General features: G+C 36.9%; 2 protein-coding genes across 3 annotated transcripts in view; one reads left to right on the top strand and one right to left on the bottom strand.

Moving 5' to 3' along the window:
• The window catches only part of LOC138132206 (zinc finger protein 85-like), a 48019-nt gene that overhangs the window by 10691 nt on the left and 14454 nt on the right, over positions 1-22874 (bottom strand). Inside the window, exons 1-2 of one of the 2 annotated variants that reach the window (XM_069049630.1) lie at positions 22627-22782; positions 22256-22383 (exon numbers count right to left, since the gene is read on the bottom strand). In XM_069049630.1, the coding sequence (XP_068905731.1) occupies positions 22256-22383; positions 22627-22708 (210 nt within the window). In that variant the 5' untranslated portion in view covers positions 22709-22782. Of the gene's footprint in view, positions 1-22255; positions 22384-22626; positions 22783-22874 lie in introns of those variants that run through there. The other variant, XM_069049632.1, reaches the window with a different exon arrangement.
• Positions 3735-22233, top strand: LOC138132208 (putative leucine-rich repeat-containing protein DDB_G0290503). The gene is made up of 8 exons (XM_069049638.1): positions 3735-4079; positions 15678-16001; positions 16055-16228; positions 16533-16742; positions 20803-20968; positions 21025-21196; positions 21254-21500; positions 21563-22233. Exons 1-8 carry the CDS (start codon positions 3969-3971, stop codon positions 22175-22177), a joined length of 2019 nt encoding a protein of 672 aa, XP_068905739.1. The 5' UTR covers positions 3735-3968; the 3' UTR covers positions 22178-22233.

Genomic DNA, 22874 nt, shown 5'->3' with positions numbered 1-22874 from the left:
TTCTCCCCTTCGAAGGGATGATGTTCTAGAATAGTCGGCGTGGGCCGGTTGATGAGGGTCGTTGGAAGGGGTGGAAACTGGTCCGATGGCATTTCCAGCAGATCGAAAACAATAATAGTAATAACAGTAATAGTTGGAATAGTAATTCATTTCCGTCGGAAACAAAAGTGTCTTGATATCTCAAGAATTCGGGAGAAGGGAAATCATAAAACGTCACCACGGTCACAAAACGTAATTGGCCAAAGTCATAAATAAATAAATTGGCGGTGCAGTGAGCTCGCCTCGCTTATTATTTCCCTGATTTCTTAATACATACTCCAATAGTTTAAATTGACTGTACATAGTTATTAACAAATTTAATGTAAAAATACAAAATTTTTGTTCGGTAACTCATTACTCGCAGCAGCGTCTTTCAAACACTTCACCAGTAACAAATGTGATTAAGTCTAGTTTCTAGTTAAAACCTTTTTTAAACCAAAGGAAACTTTGAAATAATTTACGAACTACAACCTGCAGAAAACTCAATTATCTTTCGCAACAATGAAATGCTGTTAATTAGAAATTTCAGTTGAAACGAAATCTTAACTCTCAACGTAAACATCAGAAGAAGTTTCACTCATTATTCGACTATCCGACCTTAATTAATAGTTTGAGGGATTAAAAAAAATATTTTTCCGTCGTCAAAACTAAAACCTTTTAAACCTAAAACAATTTAAGTGTGCCACAGATCCATCCCATAATCCGCTCTGCGGGCGGAAAATGTGTTTATGCAATAATCCCTCTGTGCACAATAAAGCTGGCGTTAACATTACGTAACTGGAACGTAACATCATGGCATCATTCGCAAAGGAAACGCAAACGTTAAAAATTAGTCTCTGATGAGTTTTAAGTGTACACTAGATGAGCCACGCGAATGAAAATTGTAACTGCAGGAAGAGAAAAATAAATAAATTAGTTCACGTCCGATTTTTTTTTGATTCGCTTGAAAATAAAATAGTATATCTGTGGCGGTCGTGAAAAAGTAGGTAAGTCGAAAATGTTAATTTTTCAGGGCAACGATTCAAAATTCCATATCATTCCTAAAATCCTGTAATTAAATAGAAACTTCTTTCCACCTGTACTTGCTTTCAATATAAGTAAATTTTAAACTGTGAAAATCTGAATTATTTAATTCCATGATTTATTATTAAGGTGTAAACATCGTTAACTCATTTTTGAAATTATTTGACTTACCTACTTTTTCACGACCGCCACAGATATATATATATCATTCAGAGTAGGTCTTTTTGTGCTTCGCCCAGTTGCGCCCTCGACTTCGTTTCGGTCTTCACTCTCTGGGCTTAGCAAAAAAAGACTCACTTCTACTCTTAATGATATAATCTACTATTATTTGTATGTTTTTCCCCTTTTCGATTAATTCAATGAATTCACGTTTATCCTCTTCTAAGCGCGTACGCCTTGGACCAACATTTGCATTGTCAACATAAGAAACACCGTCACAACATTTTACATTCTCTTCGTACATTGTTTGTGCAGTTGTTTAGCGATCCTGCAAGAATCTCCGCTCGATAACAAAACCGCCACTGTAATTGTCCTTTTGTGATATGACTGCATTTTCCGACTTCGCTTTCGTTTCACACTGATTCCTAGTCCGCCAATCAATCTCGGATTAAAGTTGTCAACTTAATTGTGAATAATATGGACTTCCAATTGATTTGCTGATCAATCTAATTTATGGTGTTCCTGCTGTTGGCGAAGTGCAACGATCTATTGATCGCTTTGGTGTTTTTTCTAACCCGACCTTCTAAAAAGTCGAACACGGCAGTCGCAGGTGCTTCCCAAAAACTGCCACAATAAACAAATAATGAAGTGTCCTATTTTTTGTCGATCGGATGCAACGACAAAAACATGACGGAGGACGTTGTGGAAATCGGCGAGACTTGTTTGAATTTTTGATAAATGCCGACTGTAATACAGTTTTATTGCAGCATCTTTAAGTGAACGTTGCAACCTTGTTTACTAAATTAGTACCTACGGATATTGATCCGGAACTAAAAACAGCAAATGATATGTATCCGTTCCGGCGTGCATGTCAACTCCGGGTTTAAATTTTCCAGACATTTAACCTTCCTCAATCTGCAGCAAATGAATTACATACATTACGCATGTAATAAATAAAAGCTTGCATTTGGCACTTCTGGAGGACTTTTTCGACCATTTAAGACAATTCAAAAATACATTTTTTTGCGCATGGCGTGACCAAAAATACTTTCACTCACTGTTGCCACACAAAAAGTCGAACATTGCAGATTTGACATTTAAAATAAATACGTCTCGAGTAATTACTCGATATTGGTGTGCGATTTTCATGACGAATAAGGCACTCGTCTGCGACTCGTGCTTATTTCCGCAGCAACAAAATCATTCGTGACGGGGAAAACTTTTCGGAAACAAGTCTGAACTAGTGCGATTTAATTATTAACTATTGATAAGATTATTTGTCGAAGACCCATTAACCAACACATGCATTTGTGTACTTTTATTAGTCATTAAACTATTTATATTTTTCTTAATGCGATGATAACAAATGGTTCATAAATTCCAAATACTTGACGGAAATGTAATAGATTTCTTCATTTTGAACAGTTGTTCGATTTATTTTCTCATTAATCTATTACGATCCCAGCTGTTATAACCATAAAAATATTACTTTTCGTCTCCTAATAAATCAAACAAACATCCTCCACATTTATCTGCCTCACCCAATAATGTGCAATTACATATTTCGAAGTTTTTGTTTTTTTACTCATTTATTTTCTTCATTTACTGTTGAATATGTAAAAAAACAACAAAAAAAAGGTTCAAAAGTAGTGAGAGAATTCAAATTTTACAAAATACACATGTATGTATTAAAAACAATGGTTCAAGACAGGCGCCCTGAGGAACACCGTTGCAACTGAAGTCACCGGAATGTGTACGGTCTATTATGACAAAGACACAAACCAAATGAGGTGTTAAGCTCACTAAAGCTTTCAATTTATCGTTTCAATTTGGAGTTTGAGGGTGTTTCGTCAAACTACAGATACCTATTTCCTGTGTTAAAAATAGAGAAAAATACAAATCAATTTTTAAGACGAAAAGCGAAAATTTTCTAATTCATAGATAGCACATCTAAAAAGTGCGAATTATTTTCGCAACAAAAGTAAGGGACGTAAAGAATAACCTTGAGGTACACCAAGCGACACACACCAGCAACCAAATGAACTGCACATTTTTAATGCAGTAAAACGACGATTTGGATTTTGCACGTTTCTGCAGCAAATATCTTTTTCATCTCTTCTTCGCCTTCTGGGAGGCCGACCATTTAAAGTATCATTTTCTTGTATAAAATTAGATTTTCGTGACTGCATCGCTAACAAACTCTCCCGTGCAATGTAGCAACCGACACTTCCAAGAATCTGAAAACAGCAAAATTCCTCACGATCTCTGATCTCATCTTGTGAGATTATCCCGACGTGACACACTCCACCAACCCCAGACAGCCCGATCGGACCACACATCCCGAAAAAAAAAACCCACCCGTCGAACCCATAAAAAATGCCATTTGGTAAACAGACCCGCCCCGCACCAGCCGGAATACCTCGCTTATTTGTTTAGATTAAGAAAGCAAACCGTCATCCAGATAACAACCACCACCAACGGCGCGGCACGATCGCCAACGTGAGGTTTTTCCGTCTCGACATCCAGTCAGACGCCTCCGTCGATCGTTCTTTTCCCCCGTCCTGGTGAATGATGAACCGCAAGAGTGGCGTGTGGCGGAATGCGATTTCGCTGATTGAACTGTAAACAGAGCCCGGCGAGATCCTCTTTGGTTAGTTTTTAAATAAGAAGCCGACGCCGGACGGCCAGGCCAGACTTGGCCAAACAACCTACCGCAACGGACACGACCAAAGAGGTCCATCATCGTCATGGTGTGGACGTACTTCGCGATCGCCGTCAATCTGTTTGTGTGCGGAGTTGTTGCCGTGCCGACGCAGAACGACATCGCCAAAAGCTTCCAAGCGGCCGTGCACCACCAGGTATTTAGCGATTTTGTTTGTTTTCTTTTGCTTGAGTTTGACGCGCGCCGCCGTCTAGGCGAAAGTGAAACGACTCCCGCGAAAAATTCGTACCGGTATCTGGACCGTGCAGATTATCTTCATTCAAGTCTCGCTCGTCTACCAAAGAAAATGTAACAAAACGCGTGCTCCATCAAAGCAATTTTTGAGAATTTATAACGACCAAGTTATAAATAAGTTCATTACTGACTAAGTTAGCTTAGTGATAGTGGGATTGTCATGTTGACATAATGTGTCAATATAACAATAAAATACTGTATGCACAAGAAAATTAAAAAATTTAAAGTAGCCTTGAAAAACACAACACAAAATGTTAAAGAGAACAAAAGTGAATAGAAAGTACATATTTATTTCATGTTAATAAATATTTAATTTATATACCCACCCCTTGTATTGAATTATTACTATATTCTGGTGCCATTTAAGCCCTCGTGTAATTATTGTCCTCGCTGCGCTCGTGCGAATAACCTTACACTCGCTATGAAAAGACGCCTTTTAGTCCCTTGTCACATAATATACTATTGTTTTTTAAATGGACACATTGTATCGTTGTCGAGCTTTTGTGGGATTTATGGCAAAATATCTATTGTTCCGCACAATAGAAACTTTCAATTTTTTGTGTGGTGCTTGTTATGAAAGCACAGTTCGTCCATGTGTTTTCCAAGCCGAGTCTAGATATTACGGGGTCAAAGTTTATTTTAAAGTAGAATCTAAAAAAAAATTCTATCGAGATGAAAAACTAAAAAAGAAATATTAAATCGTGATGAGTATTTGTGTTTCATCAGGGCGGCTAAAAGGGATTGTTTATCGGAAAGAACCGTAGTAAATATGTATGTTTGTGTAAACAGAATTTTGGATATCAATAATCCAATTTAAAATTTTCATTCTCTTTCATTCGTCTCAGCCCAAATTTTATCTCCAACTATCAATAATAATAAAAGAAATAAATTTCGTCAGGACAAATTTACAAAGCTGTCCGAAAAAGGCTTGAATTTTTCTATTAATGCATTTAAAGTCCTTGAAGTCAAAGGTGAATTAAAAAAGAATAATGAAATGTCGTAAAAAAAGCGTTAAACATTTCTGGAAAGTAAAAAGCCTCAAAATGACATTTTTGACCACATTTATTAATTTTGATTATTGGAAGGGGTTTTGATGATTTGTTTTTTATAGGCTAATGGAATAACAATTAACGGGGGAATCATAACCTGGTCTGCAATTATTTACTGTTCAGATTGCAGAATTTCCAAAAAATTTGAAAAAAAAAACACGGCAACACTGCCTCTAAACTCGCCTACAAATGATTTCAACGTAAATAAATCTAAATCAAAATTGTTACAATGTCATTGTGACTGTAAAAAAAAAGTATGTAGTACATAGTTGTAAATATCGTTCTGCTCATTTCAAGATTTTCCTTAATTCCCCTTTACCTTTTGCATTTTAAGTTCATAGTTGCAATTCATATTCATTATTTTCATTGTTTGATATTCTGTGCGAGTTTTCAGATTCTGTGATTTTTTTTCTTCATTTTACAGTAAAAGGTTCTCAAACAATGAATGTGCAAATATGTATTTGATGCTGGCAGAACATAGAAACGGTATAAATAAATTATTGTTCTGTAGATGGAGGAATGCTCGGAAGACTACAAATATTGTATTAGTTGTATATACGAGGATTACAATTGAGGCTTGCAGAGATCAGCATGGGCAAAACTTTGTGTGCTCTAATTCTTGTGTTTAATTTATTTCGTTAAGGCCCGGTTGTATAAAGCGATGTCAAGTCGTTGTTAAAGTTAACATAATGTCAAGCGATCTGATTGGAGGATATTTAACATTTTATTTGAATCAGCCAATCAAATGGGCCGATTTCCGACTTGACGCGTTGTTAGCTGACAGACACGATGTTAACTATGTCATTAGTGACAGTAAGACAATAATTTTCATAATCCAGTAGGTTGACAGACTTCCTTTTCAAAAAATAGCAACATCTTCCAGAATCAAGAAGATGGAATAATTTTGAAATGTTTCTAATCTTTTATCTTTGCTTAAAAGTGTACTATTGAGTTGAGTTGTACTAGATGTTAATACTTTAAGTACTGATCATAGACTGTCTAAAAAAGATGTATTTCTTTCTTCCCTGGAAGAAATTCCAATCGACTGGACCTCCCTCAATCCGAAAACAAAAAATATTTTCTCAAACAAAAAGTTTGGTTAATTAACGTATGTACCGGGTGTCCCATCACTTGTGTCCCGTAGGAAAATGACTTTAAAACTAAATTATATTTATATGAAGGTATTATAGATGCATAAATACTGTTCACCGCCACAAAAATTGGGTATTACTTTTTTGTTAAAATTAATTACCTAGGTGCAGCAGGCAAAAAACTATCACTTTAAAAATTAAATTTTGTTCAATGCAGTTCAAATTTAGTATACGTTTTGAAAAAATGGTAGAGCAATAAAATCCGTGATTAGAATTTAATTAAAATGTTTTGATGTAAAGATATTTGGTTAAATTAATTTGGACCGTTCTACTTTATGAAAATTTATTGCAGACGAAGATTTATGAGGGGTTGCAGTGTGTTTGACGCCGTACCACACAGACAGGTACCGCTGGAACCCTCTTGAATGGTCTTCGTACCATAAATTGGGGACAAGAATAATACCCACAAACTTAACTTTGTCTTCCATAAATTTTTATAAAGTAGAAGGACCCAAATTAAATTAACCAAATATCTTTACATCAAAACATTTTAATTAAATTCTAATTACGGATTTTATTTCTCTATAACTATTTCATAACGTATACTAAATTTGAACTGCATCGAACAAAATTTAATTTTTAAAGTGATCGTTTTTTGCTTGCTGTACCTAGGTAATTAATTTTAACAAAAAAGTAATACCCAATTTTTGTGGCGGTGAACAGTATTTATGCATCTATAATACCTTCATATAAATATAATTTAGTTTTAAAGTCATTTTCCTACGGGACACAAGTGATGGGACACCCGGTACAGTCGATGGACAAATAAAACTGGAACAAAAATGACAATCACATAAGTCAAAATTTACAAATTTTCATCGTTTAATCACGGCTTTATCACAAATAGGTTAACTTTGGTATGACATATCATATAGACACTGACAAATATATTGACAATTCAATGGTCTGATTTACATAGATTAAATTTTAAGTGTCCCAGTTTTATTTGTCCACCGACCGTACTATCGCGGCCATCCAAAAGTGAACGTTTTTTTTTTATAGTTTTGATTTTTACTTTAAAGCATAGGCGTCCTAAAATGTCAAAGTTTGACACTAGCGATAAAAAAATTATTGAAACTATTTTTTTTAAATGCCACATCTCAGTCCGATGCAGACAGCTAGGGCTATTGCAAAGCTAGAAGAAAATTGGTCGTTGGCTGCTGTGGCGAGAGAATTACATTGCAGTAAGACTTGTATCTTCAATATAAAGAGGGGTTGGCAAGAAAACAGGCTTGAGAGGCCAATGCGAATAGGTGTTGGAAAGGTTTCTTTACTAAAGTTTACTTTCACTTTAATAATGTATTAATTACTTCTCAGTCTCATTTTTATTAAAAATTATTTATTACAACTTTTTATTATTAAAATAGTAACGCCTGCTGCACGAACGCCAATGAATACAGCCTGATTTAATCTAACGAAAAATACGGAAATTTTCGCAAGCTATCGTTCACTTTTGGATGGCCGCGATTGTACATATAATTAAACTTTACGAACAATTTTCATATGTGAAAATATCCAAACTACAACCCATCCCTCGCTTGAAATATGATCTCTGTTAAAAGACTTCCTCACCGGGGAACTAATTATTACGATCCTTGTCTCTTTCCAGTAGGGGAACTTTCATTGTCGCATGGATTTATGACCTTTCCAACTTAGCCCGTCATTAATAACGGAATTTTCTAATTAATAGCATAAGTGGAGTTTACTTAAAATCGAATTAATATTTCACTTTTCTGATTTTACTAATGAATTAGCCTATATGTATTACTTTGACAAATAAAAATTCTGTGAAAAATTGTACTTGGGAATTAACTGATCCAAAATGTTTAATTAGATTTGTAGATCCTTACTGGTGCAATATTTTCATTCGTCAAAGTCAGCAAGTCAGTAAACCGATTAAGCAATAGGTAAGAGAGCAAAACTGGTTAAGAACAGTCCCATAAATGCAAGAAAATGACGCATTTCCGTTTAGACGCAAGTCTTATACATTTGTGAAGAAAATCGCATTTAACAACCGCGACTATTAACAACTATTCAATGAATAGTTCAAAGTAAAATTCTTCTAAATGAAAGAAAAGGCTTAGTACACAACTATCAAAACTTTGTTATACATATTTGGTTGTTAGTTGCTAAACTGATATCATATCTACATTAATCAAGGTCAGTTGTTGTTACGTTATTTACTTACTTGTTTACTTATTTGCCTAATTATGCAAATTTACCGTCTGCCGACAAAAATTGTGTAAGCTAGGACGACAACAAAGTCAAACAATTATTATAACAATAAAAAATGAATGTATTCATAAAAATTCATACAACAAAATTTGTATGTATGTATCACTTGCTCGCTTATATTTAAAAAACTTCTGAACAGATTTTGATGAGGTCTTCACCAACAGATAGAGTGTTTCTTTTACTTCAATTTTAATAAGCACCGAGAATCGTTACTAAGCAACGAGGTGTCTATACGGCATCTCAAAGCAGAGTCCGTCGATCTAAATTTATGACAGTGGCACTAACTAGCAGCCAAATTTTTTATGTGTGAGAGCTACTCTAAATACTTCTGATTTCGCGTATCCACCTCCCGATCTCATTTGAGGTTCTAGATGTCAGTCATTTTATTAAAAAGAATAAGTTAACTTGCATAATTGATTTATTTGAAGCAGTTGCGTTTAAATGGTCGAAACCTGTCAACGCAACAAGATGAGGCTCCATTTTATTACAAGAAAATACCAAGAGATTTTCATTTATTAATAACGTTGTCTGGATCCAGTTTGTGCAGAAGCATTCGCAAGCAATTTCCAATTACTGCTCAAGTCGGAAAGATAATTTTGGCACGGTCCCGACGTCATTTTCATCGCATTAAAACCGCCCACCGCTGAACATGTTCGAAAAAAAGCGAGAAACCATTAAAATTCTCTATTGATCCCGTCGAGAGGGACATAATTCTTCTTCCGAGCGCGTGAATCTCTGGTCCTGACGCCGTTATCACTTACTCAAACTGATCACGAAACAACATTTTCGAGAAGAGTCGATAGTGAACCTAACGTTGCATCCTCTTTAAATAACCCCGCTCCGCGATATTGACATTTCGATGATGTGCTACACAAGTGACGTACGGTAAGTGGATCTACATCTCTTCAGAATGAAGAGGCAATTGTGTAGATACACCGCGGAAGCTCGCCGCAAACTTCTCAATTTCTCGACGGCACCGCCAAAAAAAAAACCAACGACCAGCGGTGTCAAAAACGAGAGAGCAGAGAAGAGCCGCTGACAACGATCGATTTTCGCGCGGTGTCAATTTGTGTTTGCGTTATCTTAATTAGATCGACCGCTAATGGCTTCTGTTCGGTTGGTTCGAAATTAAATTAGCGTGGGTATGCAACCAACTGTACACCTAGAGTGCTGTCAAAGCGTGTACAGGAGGATCTAGACGCGGAGCAATCCGTCCGAGTAACAAATTGTTATCCGTCCGAGATGGAGTCGAGGTCGTCTCACCTAACATTTTCCAGGCGTGCCTACACTTGCAAGTCGTTATTCTTGAGAGATGACAGAAAAGCGTATTAGATGGTAGATGCACATCATCAGTCAGGAGTTGATGCCGCAAATGTTGAGGAGATAAGACACGAGTTTTGGTCTCGTTTCTTCGCAGGGAAAAATATAAACCACATGGAGTAGATTTTATGTATTATTTTCGAAGCTTTTTATGTAGATCTCGTGCATGAAAACAATATAGTTTTCGAAAAAAAAAAATGTCAGAAGAACATAAATAGAACAAAAAAAAAAAAAAACAATGAATTAAGGCTTCTAGGCAACTAAAGAAATTATTTGGTCACGCATTCACAGTTTTAATATTCCGATGATCCTTAGGGGTATTTGAAATACATATGTAAATAAAAAGTTTTGTAAAACATCCTGCAAAAAATAGTTTTTGTGCAACCGTACGCGAAACGAGCACTTCGCGTACTTAAAACAGGCCGCGAAATCTATAGTTTATTAAACTAATTCAAACTGTTTGTAAAGAGGTTTGCAGCCAACGGTTAACCAATACAAAAGCTTTTCTTAATCAATTCTTAGGATCGTCTCGACCAATAAATTAGCTAGATAAAAAAATCATTACCAACAAAACGCAGCAAAATATGGTAATTTCAATTATTAATAGAATTCATTACGACATAATACAACTATTAACCCCGATGATTGATCGCCGCCACTATTCAAAGCGAAAGCTCCGCACGCTGAAGTTCTGTCGCTCACTGAATTATCTCTTAGATTCAATTCGTTGAGGAAATCTCGCCCCTTAATCTGGCTGACGTCTAAAGAAAATTTCGTCCCGTTTTCGAGCTATCCAATTTAAAAACACGGCAAACATTGTTTTTTAAATTCCCGCTGAAACTTCCTCTTACAAATAGGTTTATTAGCGTACGGATAAGAGCGGAATTTCAGTCAGGGTCTCGTTTTTAACTTCGGCGGAACGAGAGAAGAATTACTTGGCCAAATCGCGAGAATTCAATTCGAATTCTTCCGGGAGAAATTGATGTCGCCGAAACGGCGCTACATAAATACGCATGGAATCGTAAAAATCGTCGCCGGAAACGGGAGGTTTCATCCGAGACGGTAATGTTGGCGCCGTTACCTCGTTCCGTCGTCGGTAATCTCCGCCTTAACAATCCTTCAGTGCCGAGGATTTCCCCGGGAACCGGTGCGACCGCCAATAAGCGGAAAGCTCTCGTTGCGAGATTACCACCGATGCGGACAACGGTGGAAATCAAGGAAACCGTCGCCAATGGGAGCACTGGGTGGTTGCACATGTGTGCAACAGGAATCGATACGCTAGATTATGGGTTCGGATACAAACATCTCCACAAATTTCCCGATTACTCCACATTTTTACTGTCCCCGTCTCCGTTTCTGCCATTCTTCTGTGTACTTAATAAAATGGACAAATATGGAAACGCTGATATTAAATTCCATTGTTGGGCTGAAATGGTCCGGATCGATATGCCCACTCGTAAAAATTGATTAAGTTTTTTTCGTCGACTCGTCCCATAAACATATCTGCTTTCCCTATTCTGTTGGGGGAGGAGCCGTCGTGACAACAGAAACACCACGATCTCTAATATCTGAATGGACCGAACTTGCTCAGCTGAGTCAGGAGGGTCTATTTGGTTCCGATTAATGAGTACTAAAACTGGAACTCGACTTATATGAGGTGTATTCATCGTCGGGCTATAAATTGAGGGCGACCAATGTCGCTAATGGAGATATAAGCCCCGACGACCCTCATATCCCTGCGGCTGGGCTCGATATCAAATCCTGATAAAACTTCATAATAACTCCGGAGCGAACGTGCGGCGTGGACGATTTATCCGGCGCTTATTTATGCACCAACAACGAACAAAACCAGAAATCGACTCGATTATGTTCACGCCCTTCGATTTTAATTTCTTTGGAGTTGTTAGGTGGAGGTTCTGATTGGTAAAAGTTCCGAGCGGCTGTTACTGACAAATTACAACACTTTACGCCAACTGTAAATACAGTGGAAGTCGAGAAAGTTGCACCATTAAGGAGAGATAAAACTGACTTCTTGAGTTGTTGGAAATTTCGACAAAAGCAAATGATTCTTTATTGTTACGCGGAACTTTAAAGTAACAACAATTTATATTTAAATGAAGAAAAAGGTACTTTGGTGAAGACGTAAAAAATTTCATTCGTTACAAAAGATCCTTTTGTTGGACGTAACTCAGACAACAAAATTGTTACCTGCTTATTTTAGTTTTTTAATACAACCAAAAATTTGACATTCCCTCGTTTTACTACAATATTTTTTATTATAAATATAAAATATGTGCCTACCTGCTTATTTTTGAAAAATTTAAATGTAATATAACAAGCGGTACGATGATCCTCGAGTCCATAGGATGATTCGAGTGTGCCGCTCCCGTTTCACGAGTCATATCATACGTTATTAATCATGTCACGAGTTTATTATCTGATCAAAGAATAGATAAAGGAGGAACACTTAAATCCATAAACTGGCGCCACTGGCTTTATTTTTTTATTACAGTATTTTTGTAACCGACTTACTGATTCCTTCCTTGTCTCCTCCCTCAGCAACGGACCAAAATAAGTCTACGCGTCCTTTTATTTTATGATATCATCTTATTACCCTATTTCTGGCAATCAAAATCGTTGAAAAGGATCACGTGACACGTGAATTATATTCTCAAGAAAAGTCCATTTCCCCCCTAAAATTTGGTTTAGAGTCTCTCTGACCGGGCGAGAATCAAATTTAAGTTTAAAATGACTTATCCCGTCGAGAAAAATATCTTCGCTGTGATCCAATCAGATCTTTCAAGATTTACAAAAGATGAAAGAAAAAAAATAATGATAAGAGAATTTATTTATTTGAAAGGACAGTCACAATATTGGTTGTTGTCAAAAGGCAAACAATATTTTATCAGCGATAAATTGTTGGTTTACCGTTTATCCCAATAACATATTTTGTATGGGATGGGAGACCAAATAATAAATGGGATTTACCCAATAAATAAGTGCAGCATATGGACAAACGATATCGTAGGATTTATATTTGTATAGTCTAGATAAGCAATTACATATTTTAATCAAATCAAACATAATCATCAGACGACAACATTTTTTAAATTCACCTCATCAACAACAGATGTTTTCTCAATTTGTATAATATTTTTTCAGCCAAGGTAATTATAATTTTTTTTAAATAATTTCAGTTTTATGTCGATATTTCCAAATACATACTTGTAAAATGCAAAAAAAGATTACTTGGTGATTGCTTAGTACGTCTGTGCAAAGAAAAGTGTTTTCGAGATCTTTGACTTGAAAAAGATTTTAATCGAAGGTAAAATAACAAGACCTAATTTTTTTCATCGGATAAATTTTTCAATTTTACGAAAACTTTTTGCTTTGACCCTTTTACGACTTGAATTTGGGCATTTTTACTCTGGTTAGGCCCGAGAGCTTTAGCTCCAGGGTTTAACCTTTGAATAAAAATGCCCAAATATCAACGAGTAAAATTGACTAAAGCAAAAATGTTTAAGTGAAAATTCGCAAATTTTCAGATATAAAAAATTAGGTCGTGTTATTTTTGGAAAGATTAATTCCAGAATACAAACTTTAACGTTAATTATTTATTTATAATACAATTTGAGAATCTGACAGGAGTACCATGCAATTTTTATCACTTTTGACAGGAGTAGTAGGACGTTTTTATCGCGATGAACATTTTTGATTGGATGAAAGCAAGCGCTCTGGTTGGCTGAACACGCACGTTTGATGTATGTAGGAATTAATCGATTAAAATATCACGTTGGCTTGGTTAAAAGCTGTGAAAACAAATGAATCTAGTATTGAAAACCTACATACAGGAAAATATTTAATGCGATTAGCAATTCCTAATTTTAATTAAATTGAATGTTAAAAACGGTCACCGTGTATTATTTAAACAATCAGATCAGCAGGTCTTTCTCTTCACACAGAAGATTTCTTTAAAACCATCAACACCCTTCAACATGATTGCATAAGTATTTTGAGCGACTACCTAGGTAAAGAAAGAATATGATTTAATTATCTGAGACGTTTGTTTCACTGTGGAGGACAACCACCCAGTTATTTACCATCTCCGTAAATAAACTGTCAAAAATTCGATCAATCAAATATTTATTAAATCCGACGTGCCAATTAGACTGGTCTGGTGCGTGATCGATGGACTGAAACCTCGACATCCCACCCCCACAAAATCACAATAAAAAAACTAAAACCGAAACAAAATCGCCATTCGATATCGCCTCAATTTATCTAGCCCCACCGACCCATCGAATCCGACACCGGAATTAAATTGACCGACAGACAGTTTAACCAACCCCTTCAGTCTAATGAGACTCATTAGCGTGTGTGCGCGTGTAATGGAGGCGCAACCGAGCCTCGAATTTACCAAACACGTACAAAATAAACAGGGAGAAGACAGACGAAAAGTTGGAAGACCGAAATCACGTTTCCGCGATTACGCTGTATGCTTTTAGACGCCGACTCGAGATATACGATCGGGTTAATCCCCTAATTTTGCGCTCACCTACCGCTCGACTACCCCTGAATTATGAATGTGTGGAGTACCCGAAACGACTGCGCTTCGACGGCGCTCCGCAACCCCCGACCAAAAGCAAACGTTTGCGGCTCGGAAAAATCAAAACGCCACTTCCGCTCCATCGGTTCATCTTTATTAACGAAAATAAATAAATGAGCGAGATGTACACCTCAATATTTATTTAGGCGTCGAGGGATCCATAAAATTCCGACGCCAATTTCCACCCCATATTTCATTTAGTAAACCGAATAAGCGCCGTTTCAGCTGAACACACGTTTCGCAGCTCCATCACAAAAACATCCATTCCTGCATGAATGTTTAATCTGTAAATATATAAAAATGAATGTGGGGATGGAGATTCTGACCCATTCCGAATGGGGCGAGAAGTTCGCGTTCTGCATACTGACACGGAGAAAAAATAAATTTTTGCGTTCGCGAAAGAGAGCAATTTTTTCTTCGCCAAGTCGATAAAAACGCAGATCTCTTGTGTTGAAAAAAATGTGCGCGAAAAAATGCCAACGAAACATTTAAAGGGAAGGTAAAACTTGAGGGGAAATAGTAAAGGAGTTTTACAAGTTTCAAGTGTAGGTATATGTCGGGAACAAGAATGGTACAAAAGTTGTCCCTTGCAATATTCTTTCACAAATACAATAATGGCCAAATGAAAGTAAAAACACATTTAATAGAATGAAGTCGTTATAATATGAGATTGTTGTGTCTCTTAATGTTTGCACCGAGTATTGTGGCAAAGCGCCTAGCGCGCCACTTTACATTCGGGAGGTCCCAGGTTCTAACCCCGGTGCCGCCTGACCAGGTGTGGGTTTTTTTCAGAGATTTTCCCACACCATCACATCGTGGTATGTCTCACATCACAGATAAGGCGAATGCTGGATCGGTATAAACCTCTCAGTACCTACCATTCCTTCCGCACCCATCCTCACCGTACCCATCCCGATTCTTCCCGTCAGTGTGGCTGAAAAGGCTCTGGGAAAAGCCTCAGCAGCCCGCCCGGGAATGAAAGATGTATCCTTTCCTTTCCCAAATGTTTCCAATAAGTTACCATGACTTTGTGATGGTCAAAACAATTTTTGTTAAAAGAAAAATCTGGCAAAGAAAAGTTGCTATGCAGGACCAAGACGGCAGTTCACTTCATTTTGTGAAAAGCTGAAATTTTGCAGGACTTGCAGTCGATCCTGATGTCGATAGAGGAACGGCTCAGGAACTTGGACAGCATCTACTCGATGCACCTCTCACCCACCCTCGAAGACAAATTAGAACAGTACCAAAGAAAACTCGAATCGATCGATACGAAAATAATCCGACTGGAATCGCTGGTGATGCTGAACTTGGACAAGATCTCGGAGAACATCAGCACGAAAAATTTCAAAGACGACATCGCCAAGACCAACCTGGTGAAGAAAGTGGACGGCGTCTACGAAGGCATCAGTCACAGACTCAACTACATCGACAGGAAATTAGAAACCACCACGAACAAGATACAGGCGAGTTGGTTGGTAGAATGTTTGGTGTTGGTTTACACGGAGGATAATTTCAGGGTAAACTGGAGGCGACGGTGACGCGTTTGGAAAAGATGGACGACAGTTTCACCAGGAAGAACGAAGACATCGAGATCGAGCTGTCGGACGCCATCACTGCCATCGACGACTTGAAAACCAGCCAAAGCGTCACGGAGGAGAATATTCTGAACAACACCAACGAAATCTTCGAAGTGAGAGCAAAACTAGGGTGGTAAAAACGGTCCAGCGGGTACTCAGAGGTCAAATTTTGCCCCCAAGAGAAAAACCTTCTCTTGGACAGTCTCTGCATCGCTATCCTCAAACGTGTTCTACATGTTTGGTTCCTTCCAAGCTTGATACTATTCGTGACCTTTTCTTTATTGCCTCGTAGTACCCACTCCACTGCGCCCCCGCTTGGACTTTTAAATCATGCGGAATGGAACACTTCAACTGGAAAGTGCCCTCCAAGACCCGTCCGCAATCTGCACGAACTGACTGAAAGCGTTCGAGTTTCAGGTGAACCTGAAGGAGCAAATGTTGCTGATGCAGAGCTTCAACGACAAGTCGAACAAGGCAATTGCGACTCTGTACGCGAACGCCACAAGAGATTTTGGCAGGTTCGAGGAGAGCATCGGAGAGGGACTGAAGGTCGTCAACGAAACGGATCGATTTTTGAAAAGCCTCAAGCTGGAACTGAAAAGGGAACTGAACGAATACGCCGTTAAAGTGAGTCGAAAACATTTACAGGAATAATCGTAAAGTTGAATCAGCGCCGGCGGATTTTTTCCCTTTGATCCGGACGTAAACCTTTCGGGTGTGCCCCGCAGGTGGAAGTTTTTTAATTAGGAGTTAATCCTGGCGCTCCGCTGGAGGCTCTTTTCGCTTTATCATTTTTAAATGCCACTAAATCCCGATTATGCAACGTCATCCCTACATCGCAGGTAATTTCCTATAGATTTTTTGCACAACTTCTTGATTACCACACCGGTAAAACCACATGAAAGGCTTTACGTAATTCGCAATTCAACAAGAAACCAATCATTTATGATTGTCGTCGGGTGCGTTTTTTGATCCGCTTAATGGCAATACTTGGTTCGCCTATTTGTTTTACGGCCCTCTTGTTAATCCTATTATGTCTTAAACACAATTTTCAGCGCTGCTGGTTCTTGCAGAATTAATTCGGCGATAAATTTATGGCGCTATAAAGGACGTCCTAATGACTGCCGCTCTTTACTTAATCATTTTCTCAGGATGTGTCTGCAATCGAACCTGTGCCGAATCTATTTCTGTGCCGTCTACCCGTTTGTTGTTCAAAAATACATTCCGAGTTAATGTCGGTGATAAAAATTCCCACTTAGGAAAACAGAAGCAATCTGACTTTTATAGGACATTTTAAAGCTCATGGAGGAACTACGTCTTTTTCAACAAGATGGCGCAACAACTCATTACCACTGAGGGACGCAGTATCACATTAAAACAATTTCAAGAGAAGACTGAATTTTTATTTAAGTACGATACATACATTTGATTAAGAATTAAAAAAGAAGAGAACATTTTTTTCTTTGATGGTCTTTTAAATAACACGTTTTAATATTTTTTCTAAGCAATAATATGAATTTTCTTTTTCTCTTTGCACTGTTGACTCATAAAAAATGTAATTCCGTCGGAATGCGTTTCATTCCGTCAGTATAAAAACTGTTTACAATAAAATATTTAGTGTCAACAGCATTATCTGGAATGGAAATCCAATTTCCTTACATTCTAGTTATTCATATTTTAGTAATAAACAAATATTAACCTTGATATTCTTGTAAATGGAAGTTGCGTGTCCTGATCACTAGAGCGATGAGAGAGTTGTAAAAAAATTACGAAAACTTGAGGAATCGATGAAACTTACAAGGGAGTAACTTCGTACAATTTCTTTTCAACTCTGTAGAATGAAACGTGAAAGGGGATTTAAAAATCTCAAAGTCTTGACTAAAATATTCAATTTTAATTGGATTCAATGTGAATCTAACCGGAACAAGGAAACGTGCAAAATGTCCTCGCTGTTAAATTTTAAACGCATTTTCAGCTATAATATAACAAGTAGTACGATGATCATCGATTATACCGAGTGAAACTGAGCTGCATATTCGTGCTGCTCCGGTTTCACGAGTCATCTAATCGATTATTAATCATGTCACGAGATAATATTTAATGAGAGAAGGAATCAAATTTAATAAATGTCGTTACTGTTAGCAACGGACTAAAATAAAGTGATAGGAATCTTTTGTCTTATACTCGTACTATCACTATAATATCCTCTTACATTTTCTATTTCAACCAATTAAAACCGTTGAAAAGAGATTATGTGACACATGAATTATATTCTCTGTAATATTAACAATGAATATTTTATCACACTCGTGCGATAAAATAAAGACGTTAATATCTCTCTGTGTCTAATACAAACATTACAATAGATAGTGAAAAATAATACTATAAAATGTTGATTGATACGTACTAAAACATATTTTTTCAAATCTCGACGAATTTTGGACAATTAAAAGAAAAAAATTAATATCTCAGAAGAATAACTCATTAAAAATGTTCACGTGGCAGTAACGCACGGCTTATTATATCTACATTAAAAAATCGATGTCTCAAAAAGTTACAACAACGTTGAACTTGTAATTTAATTAATTAACTGAAAATAAAGGAAAAAGATTAATGTGACTGTCATGGTTGAATGTCCGATGTAACAAGACTCACGCTTGTTATATCGATTGGATAAATTTTATCTAGATTTTCATTTGCCAAACGATTTCTGCAAGCTAGTTCCAAGTGGCGCCTGCCTTTGCTTCAAATTTGGAAACGAATCTTTCATAACACAAACATTCTATCAATTTACTTTGTTACTTGCGCTGCTTCGTCGGAATAATTGAAATAGCTTTTTATATTACTTTTTTAGAAATGGGAAGTTTACAGGCAGGACCGCAGGGAGTGTTGTAGTCCTACGCGAAAGAAAATGATTTACACACAAGTTGCATACGTAACATTTTACATCATTGCCTCTGCCAAAGAAAATTCTCAGGAAAGAAATACATAACTGATAAAATGTAAAAATAGAAATTAGGTTGAATTGCGTAACTTAAGCAACCAGTTAAAAATCATCAAATAAAGTTTCCCAAACTGTAAAAAAAAAAAATTAAAAAAAAAACAGTGTCGTCGAACCAGCCGATCATTCTTATGACGACGTTTACCAAGTTGTACGGAAAACTGTTAAATTATTTTGAAAAAAGGGAAGTGTTGAAAAAAACTGGTAGTGGACATTCGAAAGACTCAGTATCATCACGCAAATAAAGAAATAGGTTAAGACACACGCTTTTTGTTCATAGCCTACTTTAACTATTTCTTTTGTCGCACCGTACATTATTTTACATTATGTACAAAACCCCATTCTAGACGCACAATATTGATTAAAAACGACCTTTTTAACACTAGTGGAAAAAAGAAAACTTTTTCATTTTGTTGAAATGGCAAAGCAAGACTTTTTTATGCAACTTGACCGTTGCTTGAAACTTTAATCACACACTCTGACTACCAATCAGATTGAACCTTCATCAACAAAACAACATTTGACTGTCCATTGCTTTTGCATCATTCGATATTGATCTTGAGCACTCCGTGCTTTCAAAATAATGACAAACGAGAACGAAATAAAAATGCTTGCGGAAACAATTCTCTGCGTTAGTTAAAAAATAGTCTAATTTCCGGATCTGAACAGCACGTCATAAAACAGACATGATAAACCGTATTCATTCGTTTATCACATCGTGTAAAATTGAACGCCTTATCAGTGTCTTACAACGGAGCGTGGGTTGTACGGTTGGTTGCAAAAAAAAACCGGGAACTGTCAAAATAAAATTGACGCATTTTTAGATAGGTTAGAATTATGGTTAAAATTCAATGACATTTAAAAAAATTATTTGACAAGTATTGTCAAGTAGACAATTAATTGACGAATGAACTAAACCAAATTTACATTAGGAAAATATCCTTTTCCCGTTTTTTTTTGCAACCAACTGTACATTACTGTCCTACAGTTAAATATTTCACAGCTTTGTACGTCAAAAGCGTTTTTTCAACACACGTACAAATGACAGCAAATTAAAAAAAAAAAAAAACTAGATTGTAGATTACATTATTTGAACTGTTAACTGCCGACACTGAATGAAAATAGTATTTGGGAGGACCTGATAAGTCGATAAATATTTATAAATAGAACGTGTCATTATTACGTTCACTTCCGCTTTTAGGTCCATCATTCTTTTTTATTTTTCCTATTTTAAAAAACATTTATTTGCGGTTTAATAATTTTAACATTCCTTACTCCCGATTCTTCGAAAAACAATTTAATTATTTTTATTAGTCTACCAATGATTTTTCGCCAATTGACGTATTAATTATTTCTAAGAAAAAATCTACTGCGGTTACACAAATACCTGGCTTAAAACCTTGAGGCAATAAATTAAATCTTAAGCATTCCGCGCCTACAAATTATTACTACCCAAAAAACAAATTAAAAAAGATTTGGGTAACGAATACCAAAGAGACAACAGTAATTCTCATCAAATAAAAATGAATAAATCTGTAATTAGTGTAACGTTAAAACCATTTAACTCAACATTTGTGTCAAGGAAATACTATTAGCAAAAGATTAAGAGAATAAATTACGGCTGCCTCGCGGTTTTTATCAGCGGCGACTTTCACAAATTGTAAAATCGTTTAAAAATTATTTTAGGTGGGCGAAATGAACTCGGAAAATTGGAAAACTGGGACAATATTGCAAAACAAACAGACCTCGCTAGAAACCATCTTAAATTCCACAAAAACAGAAATCCAAAATGGTTTGCGAGCCCTTATGGTTCTCATCGGTAAAATCTCGAACAAAGAACCTCCACAGTCAGGTAATTATCAATAAGTTAAAAAAAAAAAAACTGGAATTGACTGCAAAACGGTCTAGACGAGTCCCAAATCAACAAACTGAACGAGAAGATCGATTCGAATTTTGAGAAGGTCTTCTTCGCCCAAAACCTGTTCATGGACAGCTGCTACAGGCTGCAAATGGACGAGTCCCAGATCGAATCCAAAATTAGCGACATTTTGGAAAAACTGATCGAGACTTTCGAGCAAAAGTAAATTTGATAATCATTTTTCGTCGACGGGTTCTGTACAAATCGTGTGGGTTTTAGAACCGCCATCGAAATTAAAGACATTAAAAATTTGGAAAAGGTCATCAAAAATCACGACGGACATGTGACGAGAAACTTGCATCAGGCCAATACCAACATCGTCAGTCTTTACGAGAAAATGACCCAAGGACATCGCCAATTCGACGGCAACCTGAAGAAAGTCACTGACCATTTGAACGCTTTGTTTTCGCTAATTCAAGACACTTTGGCCGATGAGAACGGAGCGCTGTCGTCGAAGAATGTAAATGTGAGCGTCAGAATTCCGAATGAACTATTTGCTCGTAACGGGAGTAAGTTGTATTTTTTCAGTTGTTGTTACGCGATCTGAAGGAGATGGAAAAGAAGATCTCGTCTTTGTACAGGCGGAGCGATGACATCACGAGTTCCGTGGAAGAAATAAAAGGAATAGTGGAGGGTCTGGATCGTGGAAATTCCACAGAGATGATCGACGAATATTTTAGGAACATCTCGAGGATAATCGCGGGGATGGAGGCGAAAGTAAACACTGCCTACCTCTACTATTATTACAACAGAAGCAAAATCGACGCGATTAATCAGAATTTAACACAGAAATTAGGCGAAGTTACAGACGCCATTAAGGACAACATGGGGTCCTCAAACGATGGGGTCGAGTCTTCGACGACTCCCGAATCGACTGAAAACAAGAGGGAAAGAACAAAGAAACTGATCGCGCAAATATTCGGGAAAAAAGCCGAAGCTAATGACACAACACCGACGGAAAGGTCTCTACTGACAAATTGTGATCCAGATATGCAGAGCATAATCGACGTGAGGGGCAATTTCGACTGCGAAACCCAGACTGAACTCCAAGAAACCACAGAACACTTGGAAGCAAAAACCACAGTGAAACAACCTGAAGAGGATGAATATGAAGAAGCAAACTTGCAACAAGTCGCAGTATAGTTAGTTACCCAATGTAAAGCTATTTTTGTAGTTTTTAATAAAAATTAATATTTCAAGAGTGTCGTGACTGAAACTTACCTCGATTTTTGCACTATTCTGAAAAATGGTCTGTGCCTTGTGGGTGAGTTGTGCGAAGCATGAGCTAAGGCTGCATAATTTCTGGCGAACATTGAAAACAACATCTGGTTCTTCAGAGTCGAGTTCACCTGAAATACAAAGCAGATTTCGTAGCAACAAGTTTACGACAACCGCACTAAAATGACAAGTCGCAACAATCGCGAACGGTCGTGCGGCGAGAAAAACGATCTGTTTCTTTTTAATTAACGTCCAAATCGGGCACAGGACGGGGAAATAAACAAAAACATGAAGTCATGTGTCCGCTTCGTTATGATAAATGATAGTACGGGCGCAATTGTGACAATGTTGTTACGAAACGCGAGCTTACTCACCTACTGCTAAATCTAAGTCTACAAAAGCCTTGTCGAATTCTTTTTCTAAGATATCTAACCACCTAAAACCGACACTAGCCATTTTTAACTACTGTCACCATTTGTCAATTTTTGTTTGACGTTTGCGTGTTTGAGACCTCTTCCGCTAAAAAAAATCTGGGGAATTTAGCCCCGCAATGTTGCCGCAGATCGTTTTTTGAATTTACAAACCCCAATCGTACCATTTTATTCCGCACCTTTCAACGCGT

This window comes from Tenebrio molitor, chromosome 5, assembly GCF_963966145.1.
Source record: "Tenebrio molitor chromosome 5, icTenMoli1.1, whole genome shotgun sequence".
In the NCBI taxonomy this organism is placed as follows: Eukaryota; Metazoa; Arthropoda; class Insecta; order Coleoptera; family Tenebrionidae; genus Tenebrio; species Tenebrio molitor.
Note: the sequence above shows the minus strand (reverse complement) of the source record. Positions and strands in the feature narration are given on the sequence as shown.